Source organism: Strigops habroptila, chromosome 5 (assembly GCF_004027225.2).
Source record: "Strigops habroptila isolate Jane chromosome 5, bStrHab1.2.pri, whole genome shotgun sequence".
NCBI classification, from domain to species: Eukaryota; Metazoa; Chordata; class Aves; order Psittaciformes; family Psittacidae; genus Strigops; species Strigops habroptila.
This window is the reverse complement of record NC_044281.2, coordinates 7,917,489-7,939,743: the sequence shown is the minus strand read 5'-3', so window position 1 is coordinate 7,939,743 and position 22,255 is coordinate 7,917,489. Positions and strand designations below refer to the sequence as shown.

The 22,255-nt window shown below is 36.9% G+C and overlaps 1 protein-coding gene across 1 annotated transcript in view; it reads right to left on the bottom strand.

Annotated features, from left to right (window-relative positions):
* Positions 1 to 1,529, bottom strand: part of COL3A1 (collagen type III alpha 1 chain) — a 50,762-nt gene extending 49,233 nt beyond the window's left edge. Inside the window, exon 1 of the mRNA XM_030486161.1 lies at positions 1,322 to 1,529. Coding sequence (XP_030342021.1) covers positions 1,322 to 1,400 — 79 coding nt within the window. The 5' untranslated portion in view covers positions 1,401 to 1,529. The remainder of the gene's footprint in view (positions 1 to 1,321) is intronic.
* Between the last annotated feature and the right edge of the window lie 20,726 nt (positions 1,530 to 22,255).

The window sequence follows — 22,255 nt, the reverse complement described above, 5'->3', positions numbered from 1 at the left end:
GCCTGTGTCTGTGCTGCTTCATGAGGGAGGCTGGTATTTGGGCATGCTGCTGTTGCAGATGACGTTACCTGATTTGCTCATGCACAGAGCCCCCTGAGCTCGAACTGCTCCACTGCCAACAGACTGCTGGTGAGCTCACAGTCACCCCTCTTGGCAGAGGTGCCTTTTCAGGTATGCTGCGGCAGATAGATTTGCCATGAAATGGCTAAAGTAATCGTTTTCATGATTTGTATCATAGAGTTGCGTAGGGTGTGGTTTTAAAGGCATTTGGCTTTCCTTTACTGCACTACAGTTTATCTGGCTGCTGCTTACTAAGTTATTTGTAAAGTTATTCATTGTCTCAATGCAGGAATAAATACACTGCAGATCTTTTATATTTACAAGAAAGAAAAATGTGTTATCTTAAGGAAGCTCTGGTTTACAATGTCTGGTAAGTAGGAACAGAGCACATCCAAAAAAGGTCAGCTGTACTTGTGGAATGTCATCTGTTTAACTTAAATACTCATACCAAACTTATCTTCACTTTAAGTTGAATTATTGTATACAAAGTATTCCCCCCCCTTCCCCAAATTCCACGTACATTTGGGTTTTGGTATTCCCGCTGTCTGTAAACATGCACACATACTCCCATGGACTCCCAGATACCATCAGCTGCTAATCAGTCTCCTGAGGGACTGAAACTGCCTGCAGATGCACAATTCAAATTATTGCAGCTGAGGGAATTAATCTACCCTCCTGCTTTATGCCTAAGTAAAAGTCCTATAAGCTGACATATTTTCATATATCCTCTTAAAAACGGTTTCATCAAAACTGGTTAGAATTTTAAGGCTTTTTTCTGCATGCAAATTGTTTAAAGAAACCCCCACGCTGCCAGTGGAAAGCACACAAGTACAGAAGGGAACTCCAAATAAAAAAGCTGGAAGCAAAGACTTACTGCTTGTGACAAATAACTTCCAGGCAGCACAGAGCTAACAGTTAAAATGTTATTCCAAGAGTTAAAAGAAACAGCTTAAAAACTCTCTGGTGTCTGTAATAGGGAAACAAGTAAGAACAAGAACAAATGCAGCTAAGGCAGACAGCACTGTACAGTCCTAGTAATCATAGAAGAAAGCAAAGCGAAGAAAAACCTTTCGGGATGGTAATGCAAACTCCTGCAGCTTTCAGCTTTATCATTAAATACCTGACTGCTGAATTAGTGAAGGAAGAGTGTTCTGGTGAGGTTTGTGAGTACACATTTCTTATAAGCTATTAAAATCATTGGTGAAAATAAAAATAAAAATAAAATAAAAACATTAAATCATAAGAAGCTTGAATTACTCACCGTCTTGTTGTGCCAAAATAACTGAGGGTTGAAACACGGCAAGAATGAGCAAAGTTACTTTTTGCACAAAGCTCATCATGTCTAAATATTAGACATGAGACTCTCTGTGCAAAAATAAAAATGGGGAGGGAAGAAAAATCTATTCAAAGTAGCAACATCGGTTGTTCCCTGCCCTTCCAGCACCGGGCCATGTACAGAACTCAGCCAGAAGCATTCCCCAGCTTTGGCCTTAAATAGGAAAAAAATTGGCTTACTTTGCTTTTCCACCCCCTTTACTGAAACATGAGAAGAAGACCCATCCCCTAACAGTAAATGAATGATTAATATTTCTCTTGGCTTTACAGAAGAACAAAGTCAACTAAACAAGATACACAGCACATCTGGAACTTTTGTGTGTGTACAAAATGCACACTGAGACTGTATATGAACAGTTAGTGTGCGCTGCATGTGATATATATGCATGTGAAAAAAAAGAAGTCCTGTGGTAAAGCCTTTGTCGTGAAGCATTTTCTCATGTGTATTAGGAGTCAATGGGTACAGCCCAAAGAGGATTTTTAATTCTTAGTGCTCCCTAACAAAGATAAAAGGTAAGTACCTGGTGCGGATGCAAAAACTGGAAGATTCCCAGAAGTGGATATTTCTGCTGATGAGCAGTCAGTGTTAATGAAGGCGAGGCCTGAAAATTGCAACATTTCTGTTCCAGTGCATTTCTCACCATCTCTGCCTCATACCATGATTTTGGATGATCTGGGGAGAAAGCAAACATAAAAAAAAATACGAAGAAAATAAGATACCAAATAGAAGCACCAAGCATCCAAACTAAAACTTTTCAAATAATTCAGTTTGATGCTGTCATTATGACACTTGACAGGAATGCAGAACATGTACCACCTTTTTCTTTACTGTTTGCACCTCAAATAAAAAGATATAGGGGACACTTCCCCCTCCCCCCCGAAAAAAAAAGACATTTTAGGACTACCGTTTAAACATAGTTCGTTCCTCATTCCATGCAAAACTTTACTGAGAATAGGATCAGAACACAAAACCTTACTTTTCCAAATAAACTGGCTTAAGCAGGTTTTGTTATGAATGTAATTTTGCTGGGAAGTTTGGGAGACTCCAAAGTGAACACAAAAAGCTGTCACAGTGTGCATCTCCGCTAAAACAATTATCAAACTAATTGCTGCTCTCAGTGGATTAATTTGATCCAGGTCATTAACTGCAGCAGTGTTCATTCATTTGTTCTTAAGTGTTGCTGAGATTACAGTGACCCAGGGAACCATCCCTTCCATCAATAATTCATTAATGTCATGAACTGTCATCCCCAAAAAAGTGACCCGTATCTCTGTATGCATTATAAAACAAGAGCAGCTTAATATTACCTTTTAACCTGAAAGGTATTGGGTCTTATTTCAAAACCTATGTATCTGAAATACATTTGCACTTAAACTTAGTCCTTTCCTGCTGCAGTCACCTGAGGTGGAAGAGGTTGAAGCAAGTATGAAGACATCTTAAACAATTTGATGCTACTTTCAACATACATTTTGTGCATGAATTAAATGCCTCCCAATTTTCCTCATTGACTCTGTTGGGATGGTGGAATAATTTCATGCAATTTCATATCCAGTATCATATTACTTAACAGGTTGGGTTATTTGCTTTATAATCTTCATGGAGCTACAACCAACAAAGCTAACCACATCCTGTTGAGCTATCCTGGAACTTCAGACAAAATGCTTCAAATTTTTATGCACAGGCTTGCAAGGTTTTCTTCTCTTTTGGAGTTATGCTCAGGACATAAATTAGAACCACAATATTTAATAATACCTGGATTGATTCATTTGGCTCTCTTCAATACGAATGTACAGACTAAACACTGGATCCAAAGCATTTTCAAGTATAGAATAAAAATTAAACTGTTTATCAAAATTGCACACAGATCAGTTTATCGCCATTCTGTTCTCTGTTTTAATGCCCACATGTTCATCATACTAATTGTTTAATTTACATGAAATGTAATGAATGTTACATTGTAAGTGTTCACATATAAATGGCCAAGGAAAAAATAAAAGAAATTTGATCACAGTGTTTGACCTAGAGCCAATTTCATACTCAATTTTACATTTTTTTCAGCCTATTTGACCACAGTAAAGATTTCTCTACATTTAAGTTTATCCTTTCAAAAAAAAGAGAACACTCTTAGTGACACCCTTATTTTCTGCATTTCACCAAAGCTTCGATTTTTACAGAAAAGTATTTGACTGTTTGAGTAACATTAACATTCTAAGAACAGTTCTGTATTGTTCACCTTGGATATTGAACTATTCTCTAACTAGATTAGGAATCCAGATTTATCCATGATGCCTACTATTTTCCATAGGCATTAGGTGTTCAATCTGTGGGCTTGAATTGGTACAGAAATGAATACTGAGGTTTCTGTATAGAAGCATAATAAATACCACTTAGTGATTACATCCCATAAAAAACCAAAATAACCTAAGGACCTTATCTTCCTTTGGTTCTGCAGTATATTTGCTGTGGTTCAGCAAGTAATGAATGCTCAGCTACACTGGAATTTCTCATTAGTGCTACCTTTACATAACAGTGGTTGTAGAACTGATTTTACAACTCTAGCATAAAACCATGAGGAAATTGCCATTTGCAGTCATAAGTTAATTCCTTTTGACTGAGCATTCGCCATTTTGTTTTGTTTTAATTACCTGGCCTGAACAGATTGTGGCACAACACTTTCCTTGAACACTATGGACACTTTATAATCAAAGGCTTCTTTTTCACATACTCTGCACAGAAACAGGCCCTCTATAAATCCACCCACCTTTATTCTTGTGACCTGCAGGCAGGTTTGGAATATTTAGTAGTCCTTGATTAACACTCACCACCCCAGGGATGTAATGTCTTGGCATCTGAACTAAACAGGAAAAGGTACTCATATCAGAACTGGTGCATTTTTGTATGGGGGAACCTGAAATATAATGTATATATGAAACATAGACATAAAAAAATATATATAATATAATATGATATGATATAATATAATATAATATAATATAATATAATATAATATAATATAATATCATATGATATGATATAATATAATATAATATAATATAATATAATATAATATAATATAATATAATATAATATTATACTTATTTGTACTCTACTGCAGATTCCATAAAAACGTGTAGACCAAAACTACTGACCAACCTCTGCGTCAGGTGACTGGAGCATTCATGCTACTCCAGCAATTTGGGATTCCTTGTGCATGTTTGGGCCTTGTGGATAATAACATACTGCTTCCAAAAGACAAATGAGAGACATGCTTTTACATATTTATCAGGTGACCTCAGGTCCACTTCCCTAGAAGATCATCCTTAAGCAAATGATCTAAGTGTTACTTTAAAAGTTCATGAAGTTCTGACCTGCAGAACAGGCTGGCAGCTATCCCTTTTTTCCAAAAAAGCTCAATCCAAACTGGGAATCTTCAGGTTTTACTCTTGTAATTACCTCAATGTCAGGAACAAGATAGGCATTTTTTGTTCTGTGTGGATTTTAAAGATCAGAATTTAAAAAGCAGTGTATAGTTTCACAGAAATAAAACATTGCAAATAGCAAACAAAGCACAGGGGGAGAAAAGAAGAAAAAAAGAACAAAAAGAAGGTGGGTAAATGTAAAGAAGCTTTTGGTTTTGCTCAAATTGTACTTAGTGAATCAATACAAATGCTAAAATGCATTATTTCCCTCTCAAAGCCCACTTTTAAAAAACATTTGACCTACAAGAAAAGCTGAATCTAGAGCCACTAAACAGAAAAAAACCCCATGTGCTTCTTTCGTGATTCCTATTTATGAGCTAGAAGTAATACAAATTATGACTGATGTCTTAATGGACAACTACAGGAATTAAGGTGGCCAAGTCAATGAAATTGTTTCATCTTTCTCCCATCTTTCCATTTTCACTGAAATTATTTCCTAAGACAATGGGAAATCAGCTTTTAAGACATAGCCTCTTGTTCACACGTGCTCTGTTTTCAGCTTCAACGTTTTTCACAAAAATTCTCTTTTTTTAAAAGTACTGTGCAGAGTAAATTAAATCTTTCATCTGAGTCATGTTGGGAACTAACTGTATTACAGCACAGCTGTGAAGGCTCTTAAGGCAGAGCCAACATTATGACTGCATACGGGTGAAGCAGGCAGCACCCACAGCATTTTTTCTTCACAGCAGGAGGGACACAAGCCAAGCTATTTTAATGACCTTTGGGTGTACTGAATGTTGGGGAATTAAAAGTCTATGGCCAGGGTGTGGTTTTTCTGCACTGAACACGTATCTACTCTTCTCGCCAGTGATGGAATCTGTTTAGTTAGAATGCTGGCCCCATGCCTTTGTGAAGATGCTCTTCCTTTTCAGAGAGGTGTGAAAATTATTTCCACTGTACAACTCATACAATCCCAGACTTTCACTTTTTTAAAGAAATACAGTCCTATCTAAGGAAGTACTTAATGAAATAGTCGTAAGATTTTGTGGCAGGAGAATATCTTGTGAAGGCTTTTGTACTCTACAACTTGTGCTTGTTGGACATCAAAATAACATAGAATGGCAGAAAAGATTTATAAATGTAAGAATAAATTTTGTCATGATTTTGGGTCTATGTTTAGTTTTACACAATCACAAGAAAATCATGCTTTGCTATATCTTAGAGTAACAAAAACCTGTTGAATCCATCAGAAGAGCAGTCTGAGAATGAGTTATCTTAAAAAGTAGGTTATCATTTATATCGCGAGGTTTGTGTAGAAGGTGAGGGTGCATCATGCAAATCAAGCAGTCACTCTGTTGGCTCTGCTTAGGGACCAGTTGCTGTCTCTGTTGTCTCTGCTCAAATCACTGTTGCTCCAGACAGTACACATAGTTCCCAGAAGGGCTCAACTGTACTGTACTTCAGCTACTGGTCCTCAGCATCAGAAGGTTCCAAGTTTTAGGCTTCAGCACTTGCAATCTAACACATTTTATGAACACTCATTCGTGTTTGTCTTTTTTAAATAAAAAAAAGGAACAATAACTGTAAGATACAGCAAAGATTTTTTTAAAATTATTGTTTCACATATTTCTGTTTGCTGATTTATTGGTTTTTTAATGAGGGCATAAATATTCTTGTTTGAGTTTACTAAAGAATAACAAAAGGCCATCCGTACTCATATGACTCATTCTTCAGAAAAAATCAGAAAACATAAGAACAGAGGATTAAATGTTTTGAGTCTTGAGCTGTTCACTAATAACATGACTGGAAGCAAAGAAAAACCTATCCTAAATGAAGGCACTGGAGATGTGCAAGTAGGTCAGAGAACATGGCAATACAAGTCTTGCACTGGCCAACAGTATGAGGCAGGTATGACATTCTTTTCTGGACTGCAAGGGCTCTGTGTGTCCCAAAGAGCACACTGTTTTCCTAGAATGGAGAAACAGCATCCAGCTGCTTTTCTGCAAGGAGAAGTGTACGATGCTGGGTTCAGCCCCGCTGCTGTTCATGACGGTGGGTGGGTGGCTTGGGAGGTGGACTGCAAGGATTCTCTCGACCTCTATTTAATGGTATTTCTTCTGATCCATGACCTCTTGTCACATTCTTTTCTTTTATGTTAACTCTAGTATATTGCCACAGAGCCCGTCATACATCTGCTGTTGGAAAGTGATGGCACTTAATCTGTCCAATGTCATGAATAGAAGAACAATGCGGGACCTTAGTTCAGATATATGGATTGATCTGTTCTGCTTTTAAAAGGTAGCTTTCCTTTCCTTTCTGTCCTAAGAACATTAAATTGCTGCCTAGTATTTGAGCACTTTAAAGTCTGTACTAATAACATCAGGTATAATGGCTGATGGAGATATTAAAAGAAGAAAATCATAAATAGATATGTAGTTATACTACTGATCTGAACTCATTTCATGGCTAAGTTCTATATGGGCTTGCAGGTTTTGTTTTAATATTACAGTACAGAAAACCCTAGTCCAAACATCAGCTGCATGTTGGCAAAAGCTGTTTGGGCCATGACAGACAAGTTTCGGAAAGTTTTGTTAGCTACCCTGAGTAAAGAAGAAACCACAAAACCACCTCAAAGTAGTAACAACAAAGTTGAGGTGGTCACTGGTGACCAAGTTAAATATTTAGAAAGAATCATCTAGAAAAGAGAGTGAAGATACCACGTGTTTTTTTTTTTTCATCCCTGCAAACTCTGTGTCATGAAGAGTGGTAATAATATAATTATTTTTATATTTTTACTTGAAACACTTACGTTAGTGAATTGGATCTAAACTATTCTATGAAGCAAAATATTATGCTTCACTAGAGATCCATTTACTCTTTGTTTCCTAAAGACATGAAATGCTTTTCTAACAATTGTGTCTCATGGAGTAATGTAAATAAATATAATAGGAAAAAAAAAAGAATTTATTGGAACAATGTGACAACTATGGGGGGTTTTAATACACAGTTTTGAGGATTCAAATCTTCTCACTTAACATAACAATGTGTTCTTCTCAGCAGATCTTATTCTGCACACATGTGAAATTTAGAAAAAAATCTATTTCAATTAACTAAATCAGTATTTGAAGGTATTAGAGATCTATTTTTTCAAACAGCAGAACAGTGAATAGCCAGGTATGAATATACTGAAAAACAGAGTGCCATAGTCTTGATTTTGAGAGCAAAGAAGTAAGAGTATGTTTTTAAATGAAAATGCATGTAACCTCATCTTCCCTGCCCCAGCTGAATTGCCTGTGCTCAAAGGGATATTCTGCTACACTCCTGCTAGAGATCAGCCACGCTCCAAGACCCACACTATCGAAGAAATCTTGCATGCAGAAATTAAAAGAAGCAGCTGTGGAAAGACTCTCTCAGTGAATGCTACTATATCTGATTAGTATTTATTTTAAGATTAGAGATCTGGTCTGGGTCATTCTTTCCTGATGGTAGCAGCATGTTTTTCAATGCAGTGGCAGTGTTCAGCCTGTTCAGTAGACATAGGAGAGAAGGAGGCTCCTAACTGCGAAGAGATTCCCCAGTGGGAACCAAGGACTATTCAAACCTCCCCTCTCCCGGGCAACTCTGCATCTCATTGGCATGGAAAGAGTGCCAATCCCCAGCCACCCACCCTGCATCTCCCCCCACTGGCTTCTGCTTGTTCCCAAGGCCAGCAGAACACACACTGTCAGGAATTTATGAAGCAAGCAGACACGTACACAGGGCTGAAAATCTGATCTGCTGCTATGGAAATCTCAGGTTCTTTGTACAACAGAGAATTAAGCCTGTTTCCATTCCCAGAGCTTCTGGTGCTGTTTTTGATCTAGAAATTGCACTTCCTAATTTATAACGGTCAGGAGGTCAGTGTTGTTTTACTATCTTTCCCATAATCTGCCTTACTGTCCTGCTTTATGTTTTACCATTGTGAACAAAACCACTGCATACTGTTACTTTTCCAGCTCCCAAGATATCACCCATGACCATTTTAACTACTCAAAAACGGAAAGAAAGGTTTTCCTTTGGAAGAGCAATGAAATTTCAAGATTACTAATTGCTTTATGTATACCATCTCTAGATCACCGAGAACTTTATCAAGTGTCATCTTTGTGTTAAGCAAATGGGAAACTACAACATAAAAGAGAATATTTTCTAAAAATAAAGAATAAAGAAATAAAGATATGAGGAGAATCCTCATCCTGATCCAGTGCCGTATTTAATGAATTACAATTTATGTAGGTTGTCATGTACTTCAGATTTGGTCCTCACCACCCAAATGACACTCACCATTATTGCTCAGAAGTGTAACTGGCATTCCTGTCAAACTTTTGGTACCTTTGGAATCAGAGTTGTGCCACCAGCGAGTGAAACAGTAAATCCTTTTGTAGCTTTATGCTGCTGATCTGTTAGTCCTCTACCAATATCCAGATAGTGCAGATCAGATCACTAGGCACAAACTTTCTACACTTTTGTCTGCACTTAACTAAAAAAAAAAAAAAAAAAAAAGACATTTCTTAAATACAGGCACAGTGTAGAACAAATTTCTGAGGATGCATTTAATTAACATTCTTATAATGGTTAATATGTCTACAAATCTGCATGAGCACAATCTACAGAGTACTGCTGTTGATGTTTACGTTCCAAGCTAAATCAGACAATGCAATGCAAAAGCTATCAACAAACTAACAGATTTCACTGATGGATACGAAAAATTTCTATACAAATGGAAATTGATTTTTTGCCCCACTCCTCAGTAAGCGGAATTCCTTACATTTTCATGATTCAAGGTCACTGCCTTAGAAAAACAACAAAAAAATTAGGATCCCACCTGGTGCTTTATGTCTTTTTAGCTTTTTAGCTTGGGTAAACCTCAAGACAAAGTTTTATTGTAGCCTTCTGTTGGCATGTGCATGCACATTTGCCTGGGTGCAACTCTCTTTGGAGAACAGTATGATACAAAGCAAGCATCCTTTAGGCTACTAATTATGCAAAAATACTGAGAAGCAGATTTACTTGTTCCACATTGCAAAACAGCATAAAAGATCATTCCTTTTTAAACAGCCTCGCAGCTTGCTCTTACACACCTTCACAGGCACAGCCAAGTGGCAAGGTGCCTGGCTCTGGGACCTGGGGGCTGGAAAGCGAAAGACCGACTGAGGGCTGCTGCATCCATGCAGGCATGCACAACTGCACCTTGAAATGTCAGCAGAAAAAGCAGCAGCAGCATTGCCACATGTTGCAACAGGTCATCACACAATAGAGCATTGTTGCAAGACCTTTGTACTATTTTATAGTGATCTTCTCTTGTAAAATGGTGAAAAGTATGTGTGTGTTATGCCACTAGTGCATGTCACTGTTACAACTTAGTGACAACGAAAGATCACGGGAAGATTTATGAACTTCTACTGGGATAGATCCTGACTATCTTCAAAGTTAGAGCTGCCCCTGCTTCCTGTGTCAGCAGCTGCCTCCAAAGCAAATACCCACTCCTGCCACACCAGACTCCTGGTGCCACATGGCTTTGACAGAACCAACTGCAAAGATACCTCCTCAAGAAACATCTAGAAAAGGGAAGTTGCATGATAGGCCTGGGGATGTTACCATAAAATGTTTTGAATGTCAGTGGCTCCCATTTAAAATAAAATCTCACAAACTATGTCATAGTAAAGCCTGAGTGCACCTACCCCTCAGTGCAGATGATATCATGATACAAATAAAACTAGTTAGAGCATTATTTCTGTTTGTGCTCAGGTAGCTTCCCAGACCCCAGAAAACTTGCTGTCTGGTAAAATGGTAAGCTATATAAAGTGACGTACAATCTGAGCATGATTTTGCAAATAGAATTGACGTATACAGGCTTTATTAAAAACATACTTGCCATAGGCTCATGATAAAGTATGATCAAGCTTACTTAGCTACGGCCTAACAATATGTGTACGTGTTAAGTGCAAACTTAAGGCACCATTGTTTTACTGATCAGAGGAGCATTTTTGAATTTTAGCTTAAAGGAGCTTTCTAATGAACAGACAGCACTGAAAAATTTGTCAATGGATTTTGATATTTTTTTTGCTCTTGTTGTTAACCTGTGAATAAATTGTCATGCAAGTGAAAAACACATGTATTTAAATCAAACATCTCCTATATGCAAGCGTGAGAAGACGGAGAATGAAGTCTTTTCTATTAACTTTTTTTAAAACCTTTTCAAAGTCAGAACGAGGTGTCCTTTTAGAGCTCTTTAAAAAAAACCCCCAAAACCTTATGGAAATACTGTTTTCAAATAAATGATAGCTAGGAAAATTCACCTCGTCAGTATCTTTGGAAAATTGCGAAGCTGTCAACAGCATACTTTAATATTCATGAGATGTTTCTAATGTTGTACATGTAAAAGTACACAAGTAGTGTGGATTGCCATTTCTGCTGGGCAAAGAGTAAAATATAATTCAAACCATAAGAATTCAAAGAATTTGACCTTGAATAACTTCTGATGTTATCAATCTAGCAATGTGCACTGGTTTTTCTTTGGAATAGTGCATTGGCTATTTCGGAATACAACGACAAAGCCAGTTTTAATCTATTAATGGAGAGCTAATAACCCCTCAAAAAGGAAAAACAGCTATTAGTCCTTCCCAGAAACACTGCAACCGGTTCTTTCTGGAACTGACATTGAGGTCTGATATTCTGATCGGTTTCAAGCTGAAAGGAAATTTTGAATATTATTTTTAGAATAAATCAGAAGTCCAAAACGCACAGATGCTCATTATGTAAGTGTTAAAGTAGATATGAATTACATTTATAGACACATCCAGGTCTTTTTAACAAACTTAATACGGAAAGAAAGCATCAAGAAGCAAGAACCTTGCTATATTTTCTGTTTCTGTGGAAAAGTCAGGCAAAACATGGCACATGAAAGACAATCTCTCACTGTAGAGTTATTCCTACCCTTCAGGAATGGCTGTGGGAAATTATGTCAAATGTAGAAGAAAATGAGAAGAGACTGTGTTCTTCAATTATTAAATACAGTGTATTCTTTTCAATGAGCTGAATAACACATAAGCCAGACCCCTGAGTACATCAAACACTATAAACATCACAACCCTATCATGTCAACACAAAGAGATTTACTACACTCCTTACCACTGAAGCACTTTTGACTTCCCAGAAGTGACACTTACCGTATCTAGGCTGGCTTGATCTCCTTGGGAATCCAGGTGCAAACCCATTCAAATAAGATATTTTTTAAATTACTATTGATTTCTCTCAAGAGAACATCTACTAGGAGGTAAAACAGGACCCCTATACCTGTTGGCTGATTTCCAACAGTAGGAATCTGTGGCCACCTCTGAAAGACAAGGCTCCAACAGTATTTAGATGTTGTATATACCTGCCATTTACACGTCCTGCATTTTCTTATTTTGAGCTTTTGATCTGGTTCTCACTGTAATTACACATCATTTGATTAACAAAGAGCACCACTAACATCTGGAGTCCAGTTAGACAAAAGAAAAAAACCCAAAATAAGTTTTAAGATGAACTATTCAGACCTGTGATAGCTGAAGAGCCTCCTCTTCAAACCCCTCACCCCTTGTCCCCAGAGAGCTATAAAGCAACCCTACAGTCAGCCAGCAAGGCACAAGCTAGACACTTTGCATCAACAAGTCACTACTTGGCTGACCCTGCAGTCTCTAAGCTATCTTCAGGGAATCAAGAGCTAGAAGCTGCTCTTTCTTTGGACATTTCAGTTTCACAGTCATCACACTAATGATTTTTTTTAACAGCTTTAACACAACAAAAATGTAAGGACATTAAGTTGGTGCTTCCTTGTGTGCTGCTATTTCAGTCTATTTGTAGCATGAACAGAAAAGTTTGCCCGGAAGTGCTTACAGTATTTCTTTTCTGCTTTTCGCTTTGACAATTAGGTCAAATTGAAATTAACTACTAAAGTTTCAAGGTTTTAGAGTTAATTTCAGATATAAGATGTTTTTAAGGACACCTTGTAATTTTGAAGCCATAAGTATTGTAAAAGTCTTCACATGTGTGAGATTGTAAAATGAGTATTGTAAAACGCTCCTTTCACATGCACCATACCCACAAATTAATCCAAATATTTTGAGTATTTTCACTAATGACCTTTGTTTTTAGACAGCTCTATTTCTATAATAACATATTTGTCTGCAATGAGTTACCATCTAACTTCTGTTGAATTAACCTGGCAGGTCTGCCTTTTTGTTCTCCCTTCAAAGAGGACTAACGATAATCATCAAAACAATTACCTGTCAAAACAGATGACTGTAAAACTGTACAGAGAGCATCAGCTATTCAAGCAGTGAACTATCAAGGTGCATAGCATAGGTATTGCTGGAATGACCAGGAAAAAGGATACAGACTCTCAGAGACTGCTAGGTTTTGGTAAGAACCAGACCAGGCAGTTACACAGACAGAAGTTGATTTTTGAGCCACTGAGTCTCTGAATCAAGTAATATTATAACCTCAGATCACACTAGGACAGAGCAGAGATGCAGAAGGCCTGACACCTTAACCCTGCCAGCCCCCCGGAGCCTCTCCTCTCCTGCCCTGTTTATCTTCATGATACAAACCATTTTCAGAAAGCGCAGCTTCTTTAAGGTGTACCTGTCCTTCCTGCTTTTTAAAAATCTTTCTATACATATTTTAAACCAATATGTTTTCACATAATATATTTTATTATAGACTGGCCTTGTTTTTCAAAGGTTTGGTCTGTCTCATGAGATGACTTCCTCAGAAAGCATATTTGGATGTCCAAGTTATTTTCACAGTTGATAGTTATCCATTCCCCAACCTCTGTGTACTTTGGGAAGCACAGGGCCTGGACAGAGTTGTAGGTATTCAGCTGACATTTTGAAAAGCAAAAGAACCACTCATAGAATGACCAGCCAGTTACTTCAGACATTGCTGCCGAAGTTGCAGAGAGGTATTGATCTGTTTGCTAACCTTTCACCAATCTACTTATGCAAGCAAATTTCTGGCATCTTTAGGAATAAAATGACCTTACAGTGAATCCGTTTTCCTGCATATCATCTTCCTGAAGGACACGTTTATTTAAAAGCTGATTTGATGTTTTTGGAAAATTTATGGAAAATATCCTGACTGAAAAACTGCCTGGAGATTTCTTTCAGAGGCCATGTATTTTTTGCAATGTTCAAAAATATAGCAAGAGCAGAAATAATGTATGCAAATTCAGGGATTATTCTAACTCACCTCGATAAATGTGTATTTTTAGTGCTGCAGACACATGCATATGTGGTAATGCAGACAAAGTTTAATATTACGTAATAGGTGGATATTAGTTTATCTAAAACTTTAAATTGAGACACTGAATGATTAGTTATTGAGTGCCTAACTAAAATCAGGGTGAAAGCAGGTTAGGAATTTGCATCAGAGTTGAATGCCATTGAATTCTCAACTTTCAAAACCCCTCTTATAATTGGAAGACACAAAACTGAGCACTAATTATGTAGGGGAGTGTTTGCAGAAGCTGTTGCACATTTCTCTGGAATGCTTGGACTGCAGTTCCTTTATCCTGGCCACATCTGCCTTTTCCATTCCGGACTGAGTTTTACACCCCTGCCCTGTTCACTGTCCTGCACTGTTTTATTTCTGTCTTCAGTGTTCCTATTTTATATTTTCCACTCAGATAAACCAAGCAGAACTGTAACTGATATTTTTCAGGCAAATACTACTAATGCAACGTTTCCCGCAACCTTTTCAATAAAAATATCCCTAGTTTTTACTAATTAGAGAATTTCAGACTATGGCTGACTGAGTTTTCTGAATTAAAAAAATCCAGGTAAATAGGTTTCTACATTGCAGCTGTAAAATTAGATTCTGCCTATGTTAGTATACATAAAAGTATTAGTTTGTTTTCTATGCTTTTTTCCTAAAAACACCCATTTTATGTACACTGACATAGTTAGTTATAACTCCTCAGTTTTTTACTTCATATTTCATCACTTTGGTCTTCCCTGATATCATAATCTTCAACTGGCCAAGCATCTTTTTTGTTACAAAATATTTCACTGTCTTCCTCTACAGTGTTAATTATCAAATGCCCTTTTAGTACCCTTACCTAGCTCAATAAAAGCACTTTTCAGTCTTTTTTTTCCCCTAGCTTCTGTAAAATTAAGCAAAAGAGCACTGTATAGACACAACCCTTTCTGTATTTCTACAGGACCTCTGTATTAAAAAATACACATTTTGTTATTGTACATAGCACCTCCTTTACTTTCTGAATTCACATCTACTAAAAGTACCATCAAAGCCCCTGTATAGTCAGCAAAAGTGTAGACTTCATCAAAGAAAACAATGCGAAGTCTATAAAATCCCATGAAAATTGATACATATGGAAATTTTGCTGCAAATTATGTTGGGAAGACTTGTGTAGAAAAAATTTTAATCATGTGTTCTGTTTATCTGATACTGAGGCTTCAGTGTTTACTTTACATCAGTCTGTGTTTACAATGGGTTTGTGGACATGAGATTAGATAGCAATAAGATCTGTAAAAGCCTGGGAAAAAATGAACAGTTGATATCTTTTTTCTAGAAAACACTTAAACTGTCAGTAACTTTTGATACTGTAATGACTACTGTCATTACAAATGTAATGTTATAAATAAGGTGAGACAAACAAGTTCCAGCTGCCGAACAAAATAAATCAGTTTAGAATGAAGCACTTTAGGGTTTTTGTGGTTTGGGGTATTTTTCAGCTGTATGGTATTCTTTTTAAGGCACTCATATCCAGAAGAGTTCCCACCCCTTTCCCCAGAGCCTGAAAAAAATGGACTGGAATTTGCAATTTGATGTCCTAGATGTATGTCCTATCTCAAATATAAAAATAAGACATTTTTATTATTATAACTAATACGCTAGAGGATCAAAGTTTAAAATTACTTTCTTGATCCAGTGGCATGCTTTGAACTAAATCTCGTGCTTTCTGGTGCAAATGAATTTGATGAACAATTGAAGAACAAGCTTTTTTTTCCTGTTTTTTTTCAATCAGTTTCATGTAATTTTAAGCAAAAAACACTGATTGTGGTGTCAGTCTGAAAGGAGAACATGCAAAATCTCCGAGCCTTTCCATTAGCTAAGATGAACAAGACATGCAGAATCTGCTAATGAGAGGCCTTTTTCCACAGAATTTTTAGCTAAACTGGTAAATCCTGCTTCACTTTATATATAGTACAAAATGCCAAGAGCCAAAGAATTAAAAACTACCTTATAGTACACAATCACACGCTGGCAGACAGGTAAACTAGATGACCTAATAAGCCCTTTCCACTTCTAGCCTCCAAGATTATGTGAGTGTACTCAAGAGAGTAGTTTTTTATTAAAATGCCAACTGAAGATGAATTTGCTTGGAAAATTATCAATTTCTATAAAAGAGAGGAATAATTCTCCATGAAGGCTTGCGAGCTGTTGACACAGCATTTGATGGCATCCAGAGTAGTAGGCAATTTCTACAGGCAGGCCCAACCAGGAAGATGTTTTGACTACAGCATTTAGCAAACCTTATAAATATTTCCCCCCTATATGCCAGGGATGGAGAACAGCATGACACATCAACATTTTCAGTTTTCAGTAATCTGGGTAACATTTTGTAACACGTACTATTTGATATAAATGCAATGCCCTACACTTTTCTACTTTTATTAGAAATCTAGACTTTTAGCATACTATTTCAGGTGGAGACCAGTCAAAATAATCCTTTGCAACCTTCTTGACAAATTCTATTAAAATATTTCTTTCTGCACCTTTTCTTTGTAGCATACTAACAAGATGGAAATGAAAAAGGGACCTTACAGGGATTGGTGGACTATTTAGATTTGGAGTGTAAAACAAAATTAAACTATCTGGCTACAGTCAGCTTAATTGTTTTATTGGAGCTCTTGAGCAGCTGCACTATTCTGACTGACATCTCTGCTCAGGATGGCTGCTGGTTGTGTTCTCATGGCCTCTCATTTGCTTCTCAAAAGAAATGTGCCTTCCCGGGAAACTGGTTAATGTTTAGTTTGGACGATTTTCATTACAAATAAGAGACACGGAAATCTTTGTTAAGGAATTTTTAAATATTCTTAGATAAAATTCTTTCAGTCTGTGTGTTCCCTGATTTCTGAGTATGTCCAAACCACTACCAGATGCTAATGTGAGCAGGTAACACTTAAGAAAGGGTCTGCCTGGCACATATCTCTATGTGAAGTGAAATCAGAGCACTTGAGTGAAAACAATGAAAGTTTGGTGGACATGAGCAGGCCACAGAAAGATGTGAACAGTTCTACCAAACTCTAAGAACACTAAGAATTTTTTAAGTAACAGTCTCTAATTCGGTCAGGCTCTGTGCCACAGGTGTTTTGTTTCTCTGAAGACTTCCTACCTGCTTCCCACCTGGACTTCATGGTAGTTGAGAAAATAGTGCAACAGTTTTTGTTCTAAATGTCCATAGTTTTACTAAAATGGGATCCCTAAAAACTGTGTCCAGTATGTTTCACTGATAATACTTCCCCTTTCTACTGCCTATGTAATACTTGAAATACGAACTGAATGTAATGGTACTCCAAAATACAACACTCGGAAGTCTTTCCTCAAAGACTGGGCAAGAAAAGAGCTACTAATATTAGGATATGCTAGAGTTCATTCTGTAAATGTTTTGGCTCAAAAGGAGTGAATAAATTATTAGGCATTACCATTTCCAGTACCTATTTGCTGCTACTTTTTCACAATACTGTAAACCAAAAGTCTGGTAGCATTTTTCACATACAAACTTTATGACATTCAATTACAACACCCTATGCTGCTGCAAGTACAATAATCTTCACCAGAGACAATGACTGGGTTCCTTCCCCTCCACCCCCCAGATCCTGACACAAAACTACCTGTTTTCTTTCTTTTTGTTGTTGTGGGGTATTATTTCTTTGTTTGGGGTTTTTTTGTTGGGTTTGGTTTTTGGTTTTTTTTATTTCTGTGCCATCATTGGGTCCTGTGGAACAGATTCTGGTTTGGAAGATGTCTATGTAAAGCCAGCCTTCTCGGATGGGGCCATTCTGCAGCTGTGAGCAGCTACAGATGATGAAAATGCACAATGTGGAAATGTCCCCTATACAGACTGAGGGGTGGGTTTTCAACATTTAATACCACAAAGGAAGCAGCTGCTGCTGCTTGGTTTGGTAAGAAATGTGTTTACTAACTTAAAAGATTTCTAAAAGATGTTTATTTAGAGCTCAAGGTTCAATGTTTCAAAGTAATATGTCTATATTACAAATTCATGTATCCTATAAATATAAACAGTTAAATTAAGGCTGTTTTTTATGAATTTAAGACAACATGATGTGGTCTTAAAGGATTGTAGTTCTTAGACCACATGTTTTCTTAGGGCATGTAAGACGCTACCTAAGGGAAAACATATTTCCTGATGGCGTGGGTAGCATTAGATTTTATATTGAACTTTTTGTAAAGCTCTGTGTCCTAGAAGCCAGTAAAACACATACAATTCTTAGCTTTGTAAGGTAGTACTGCTCTTTGAATTGGTGTTGTTTTCTTTGTTAGAGAACAATTCTCCACAAGAATGGTCAAGGAGTAAGATTTTAGTAAATGTATGTTTTACACCAGAAACCACCTGAGTATTTATCTATCATCAGCCATGATGTAAGAGTTTTTTATAAAACACAGAAGTATTCACTGTGTATCTTCATATCCACACTTCAGTCCATGAATCAGGAATTAAAAGTAAATAAGCACTGTTACACATTGTTACACATGTAATTACGTATCCAAATCTCCATAATGGAGTAAAAAGACATGAACTAATCCAGTGGGTGATATTACAAAGCATTAAGCTGAGCACCAGTATAACAGAAAATGAAAGGAGATACCTTGTCTCTCTTCTGATGCTTGACTCCATGCAGCGTTACAGTACATGTGACTAGGTTAGGAGTAGATTTAAGAAACTTGAAACTAGAAGTGATGGTGAAATAACAACTTGACAATGGGAGAAGAGAATATGTAACCAGCAGAGAACGTCAGACTGTGCAAAACCCATTTCCTTAAAAAGCAGATGTTCTCATAACTCAGTATTGACTAATCATAAGGCTTATGTCAGTCTATCTAAAGAAATGGACCTACTTTTAAAACACAGACATGTCATAAACAGCAAAATAGCCAATTCAGTATCTTCTCCTCTGGCAGATTAGATAAAAGTTTTAAAGCAAAATGTACCAATCAGCTAATTGGTAAGGAAACAAAATAGGACTCTCTAACTCAGAAAGGGTATGAGATCTGGGAGTGATAGACTACTAGATTAATTTCTTTTTGGACCAGGATTATTCTACTGTGAAAGTTGCAGGGACTTAGTGCTTCCATATCCTCAACTGCACAGCATTTAACCAAAGATGGTTAGAAACAAGAAAACAAAGCAAATTATCATTAGCCCCTTAGCCTTGTACAGAACGAAGAGTATGAAATGGGCCTATTCAGTAAGTTATAAGAACAAGCTGAAAATCTTTTCCGAATCACAGCTTTTGGAATGAATTAAGATAACATACTGTGCATATTTATGTGGTCTGCCTCTTGCCCTCTCTGTCTCGACAGCAAATTTCTTCTGGTTTTGGCTTCTATGCAGGCAAACTGCTTCTTCATGTCCTAAGCTGGTGACACAAAGTCATTATTAAAAATGAGTCTCCTCTTTTCTCTAAGAACTTCAATTTTATTTTATTTTTACGTATTTTGATTTCTACAAATTCCTGTAATTTTGAAAAACAATACTATGTGTTATTCCAATCTAAGCACACTGATACAGCAGCCTTTTAAATGCCCTGGTCTTGTTCTCATCACCATTAACTGTCATGTATACAAAACCCTGCAAAACCTATGAACTCACTGCATGCTTTATTTCTGCAATCACAGATGTATGGTTATTACATTATATACTTATGTATCCTCTATGGTATATAAATATTTTCCTTTATTCTCTCTCCATTTCCGTCCCAGTATTCCCTGAAATAATCTGCGGTCATAAGACTTTGATTCCAAATGTAAGAACTGAGTAGAGAGAGGGACTGATTCACTGTGCTTCAGACAGACATCCAAAATATTGAATGGCTTTTGTTCTAATAACTATTGATGATTTATTTATATTTTCATGTAGTACTGTAGTTGCCCAGTGAGGTTATTAACACTTATACCTGGAGATTTACAAGAGAAATCACCTGGTTCATAAATATTTCTGGCTATTTAAGACTAATATGCAGACTAGCATTCTCAGTGTGGCCTTATTTGATGAAAAACAAACATAACAGGGAATCTAGGTCACAAACAAAGAAACTGTCACTCTCCTAGGCAAAACGTCTTTGTAAATATGTGATGTGATATGTCCAGCTCATATGTTATGTTAAGGGACGTTTCTACAGAATTATCAGACAGTTGCAATTTAGCACCGAGTTACTCTGACTGCTGGTTCACTACTCTAAACTCCATGTTCTTTCCTTCAGTGAATGTGCTGCGTGGTCAGAACATATTTAAATTCACTTACTGCTTTTGTAATGATGAACCACTACGTATCAGGGTTTTCTCACAAAATACAGCATGCATCACTTAGAACAAGAACATTATTTTCCCGATATTGGATCTGACCGAAGTTCCCTTTAGCTCCATATTTGAGTTTGAGCAGTGACTAACAACAGATCCCCTCAAGGCAGAGTGCTAGAGCAGGGCAATTACAAACCGATACTCTCTCAGAGTAAAAATGCTTCTAGCGATTTACAGCTGAGGGATTTCCTAAGCCATGAGTGGTGTTTTGTGCTTAATAGCTTCCAAATGTGATTTTCTTTTTTGTTTTTTTTTTTAAATCCATGAGTTCTTCAGGAGCATTCTGAAGTTATACAAACAGCATTCAGAACATCTCATGGCAAGGCCCATGGCCCTAGCAATCTGAACTCGGTTGTGTGAAGAAATAATCCTTTTATGTAGTGTGATACTGCCACTTCCGAGTTTTATTTGAAGCCCTCTAGCTCAGGGCAGCATAGAATCACATCTTATTTCTCTCTTTCATTCTTCTTGTTATTTTATAAACCACTACAAAAGCTTTCTCCAACCATTTGCCTTTCAGGCTGAGGAGCGTTGGTCAAATCGTTGCCCTCTTGACATTATGTGATCTCAAAGCCTCCTCTGGCAACGTCGATGCAAAGGTATGAAATTGCTCTGTGCTCAGGCAATGGGGTCCTGGACAGAAACAGGATTTTTCCTTTCCTTTTTTCCCCCCAAAAAAGAGTTCAGCTTGTCACCTGTATGGTCACTGTTAGATAGACAGAAATTATGTCAGGAGAGAATTACTTGAGATAAACTTAGAACTTCCCAAAGCAGCATTGAGGACTGGGTCAGAAATGGGCAGAGAAGTGCCAGAATATTTAATGTAAACTGTACCTTAACTTGTTCTTTTCAGAATCATTTCAGTTGTTCCTTATGGCTTGTCTTTTTTTGTTTGGTTAGTTGGTTCATTGGTTTGATTTTTTTAATCTTTAAAAATTATAATGTAAGATTGCATAACCATAAAGGTCACATGACTGTTGAGAATCTTTATGTTGCATAAAGGTTCGAAATCTTTGAAAAAACAACGTGAGCAGTTCACTAGAAAGTCAAAAATATTTCTTTTGCAAAAGTTAGCTGTTTTAGTTATGGGTGTTGGAAATAATTGGGCTAAAAAGGAATTATCTGAAACACTCATCAGAAGATACCAAAACACAAACAATAATTTTCTGGAAAGAAAAGTAAGAAGATGCATTTAATTGTTGCCTGCTGTGTATTTCAGCATCGTACCACTAATTTTTCCACTCTGTTCTTTCAGAATACTTCCTAACTTCTCATTTATTAATCAATTAATAATAGAGCTTCAGCAAACTTCATTCATACCAAAAAACAAAACTGGGGTATCATTGCTTCTGTTGATGCACTGCCTCAGCTATACTTTATCCTTTAAAGTGCCATGTTCATAAAGGGATATTTCAGATCCAAGCCTTATCTGTTTCAACTCTGTTCTCCATTTCATGCTCTGCTGCATATCCTAGATAAGTTTTCTGAGAGGTTTGAACACCAATATGATAACGTCAAAAAATGGCCAGTTTTAAGGAAACAGAGAATCACCACAGGCTGAAAAAGCATGACTTATCACAAACAAGTCAGCCAGCCCCACCTTGGTTGACCTGTATTTTTCTACCTTTGGCAAATTAGAAATTATAATTTAAAGGAAAAACAAGGATTTCAAAATGCTGAATGAATAATCAGGATCAGATATCTGTTCATACATGGCTTTGTTTAATTATAACTTCAACACTAAGAGATGTGTAGCTTTAGAATTGCTTGTTCTTCCAAGACTGTCAAAAGTTCAAAT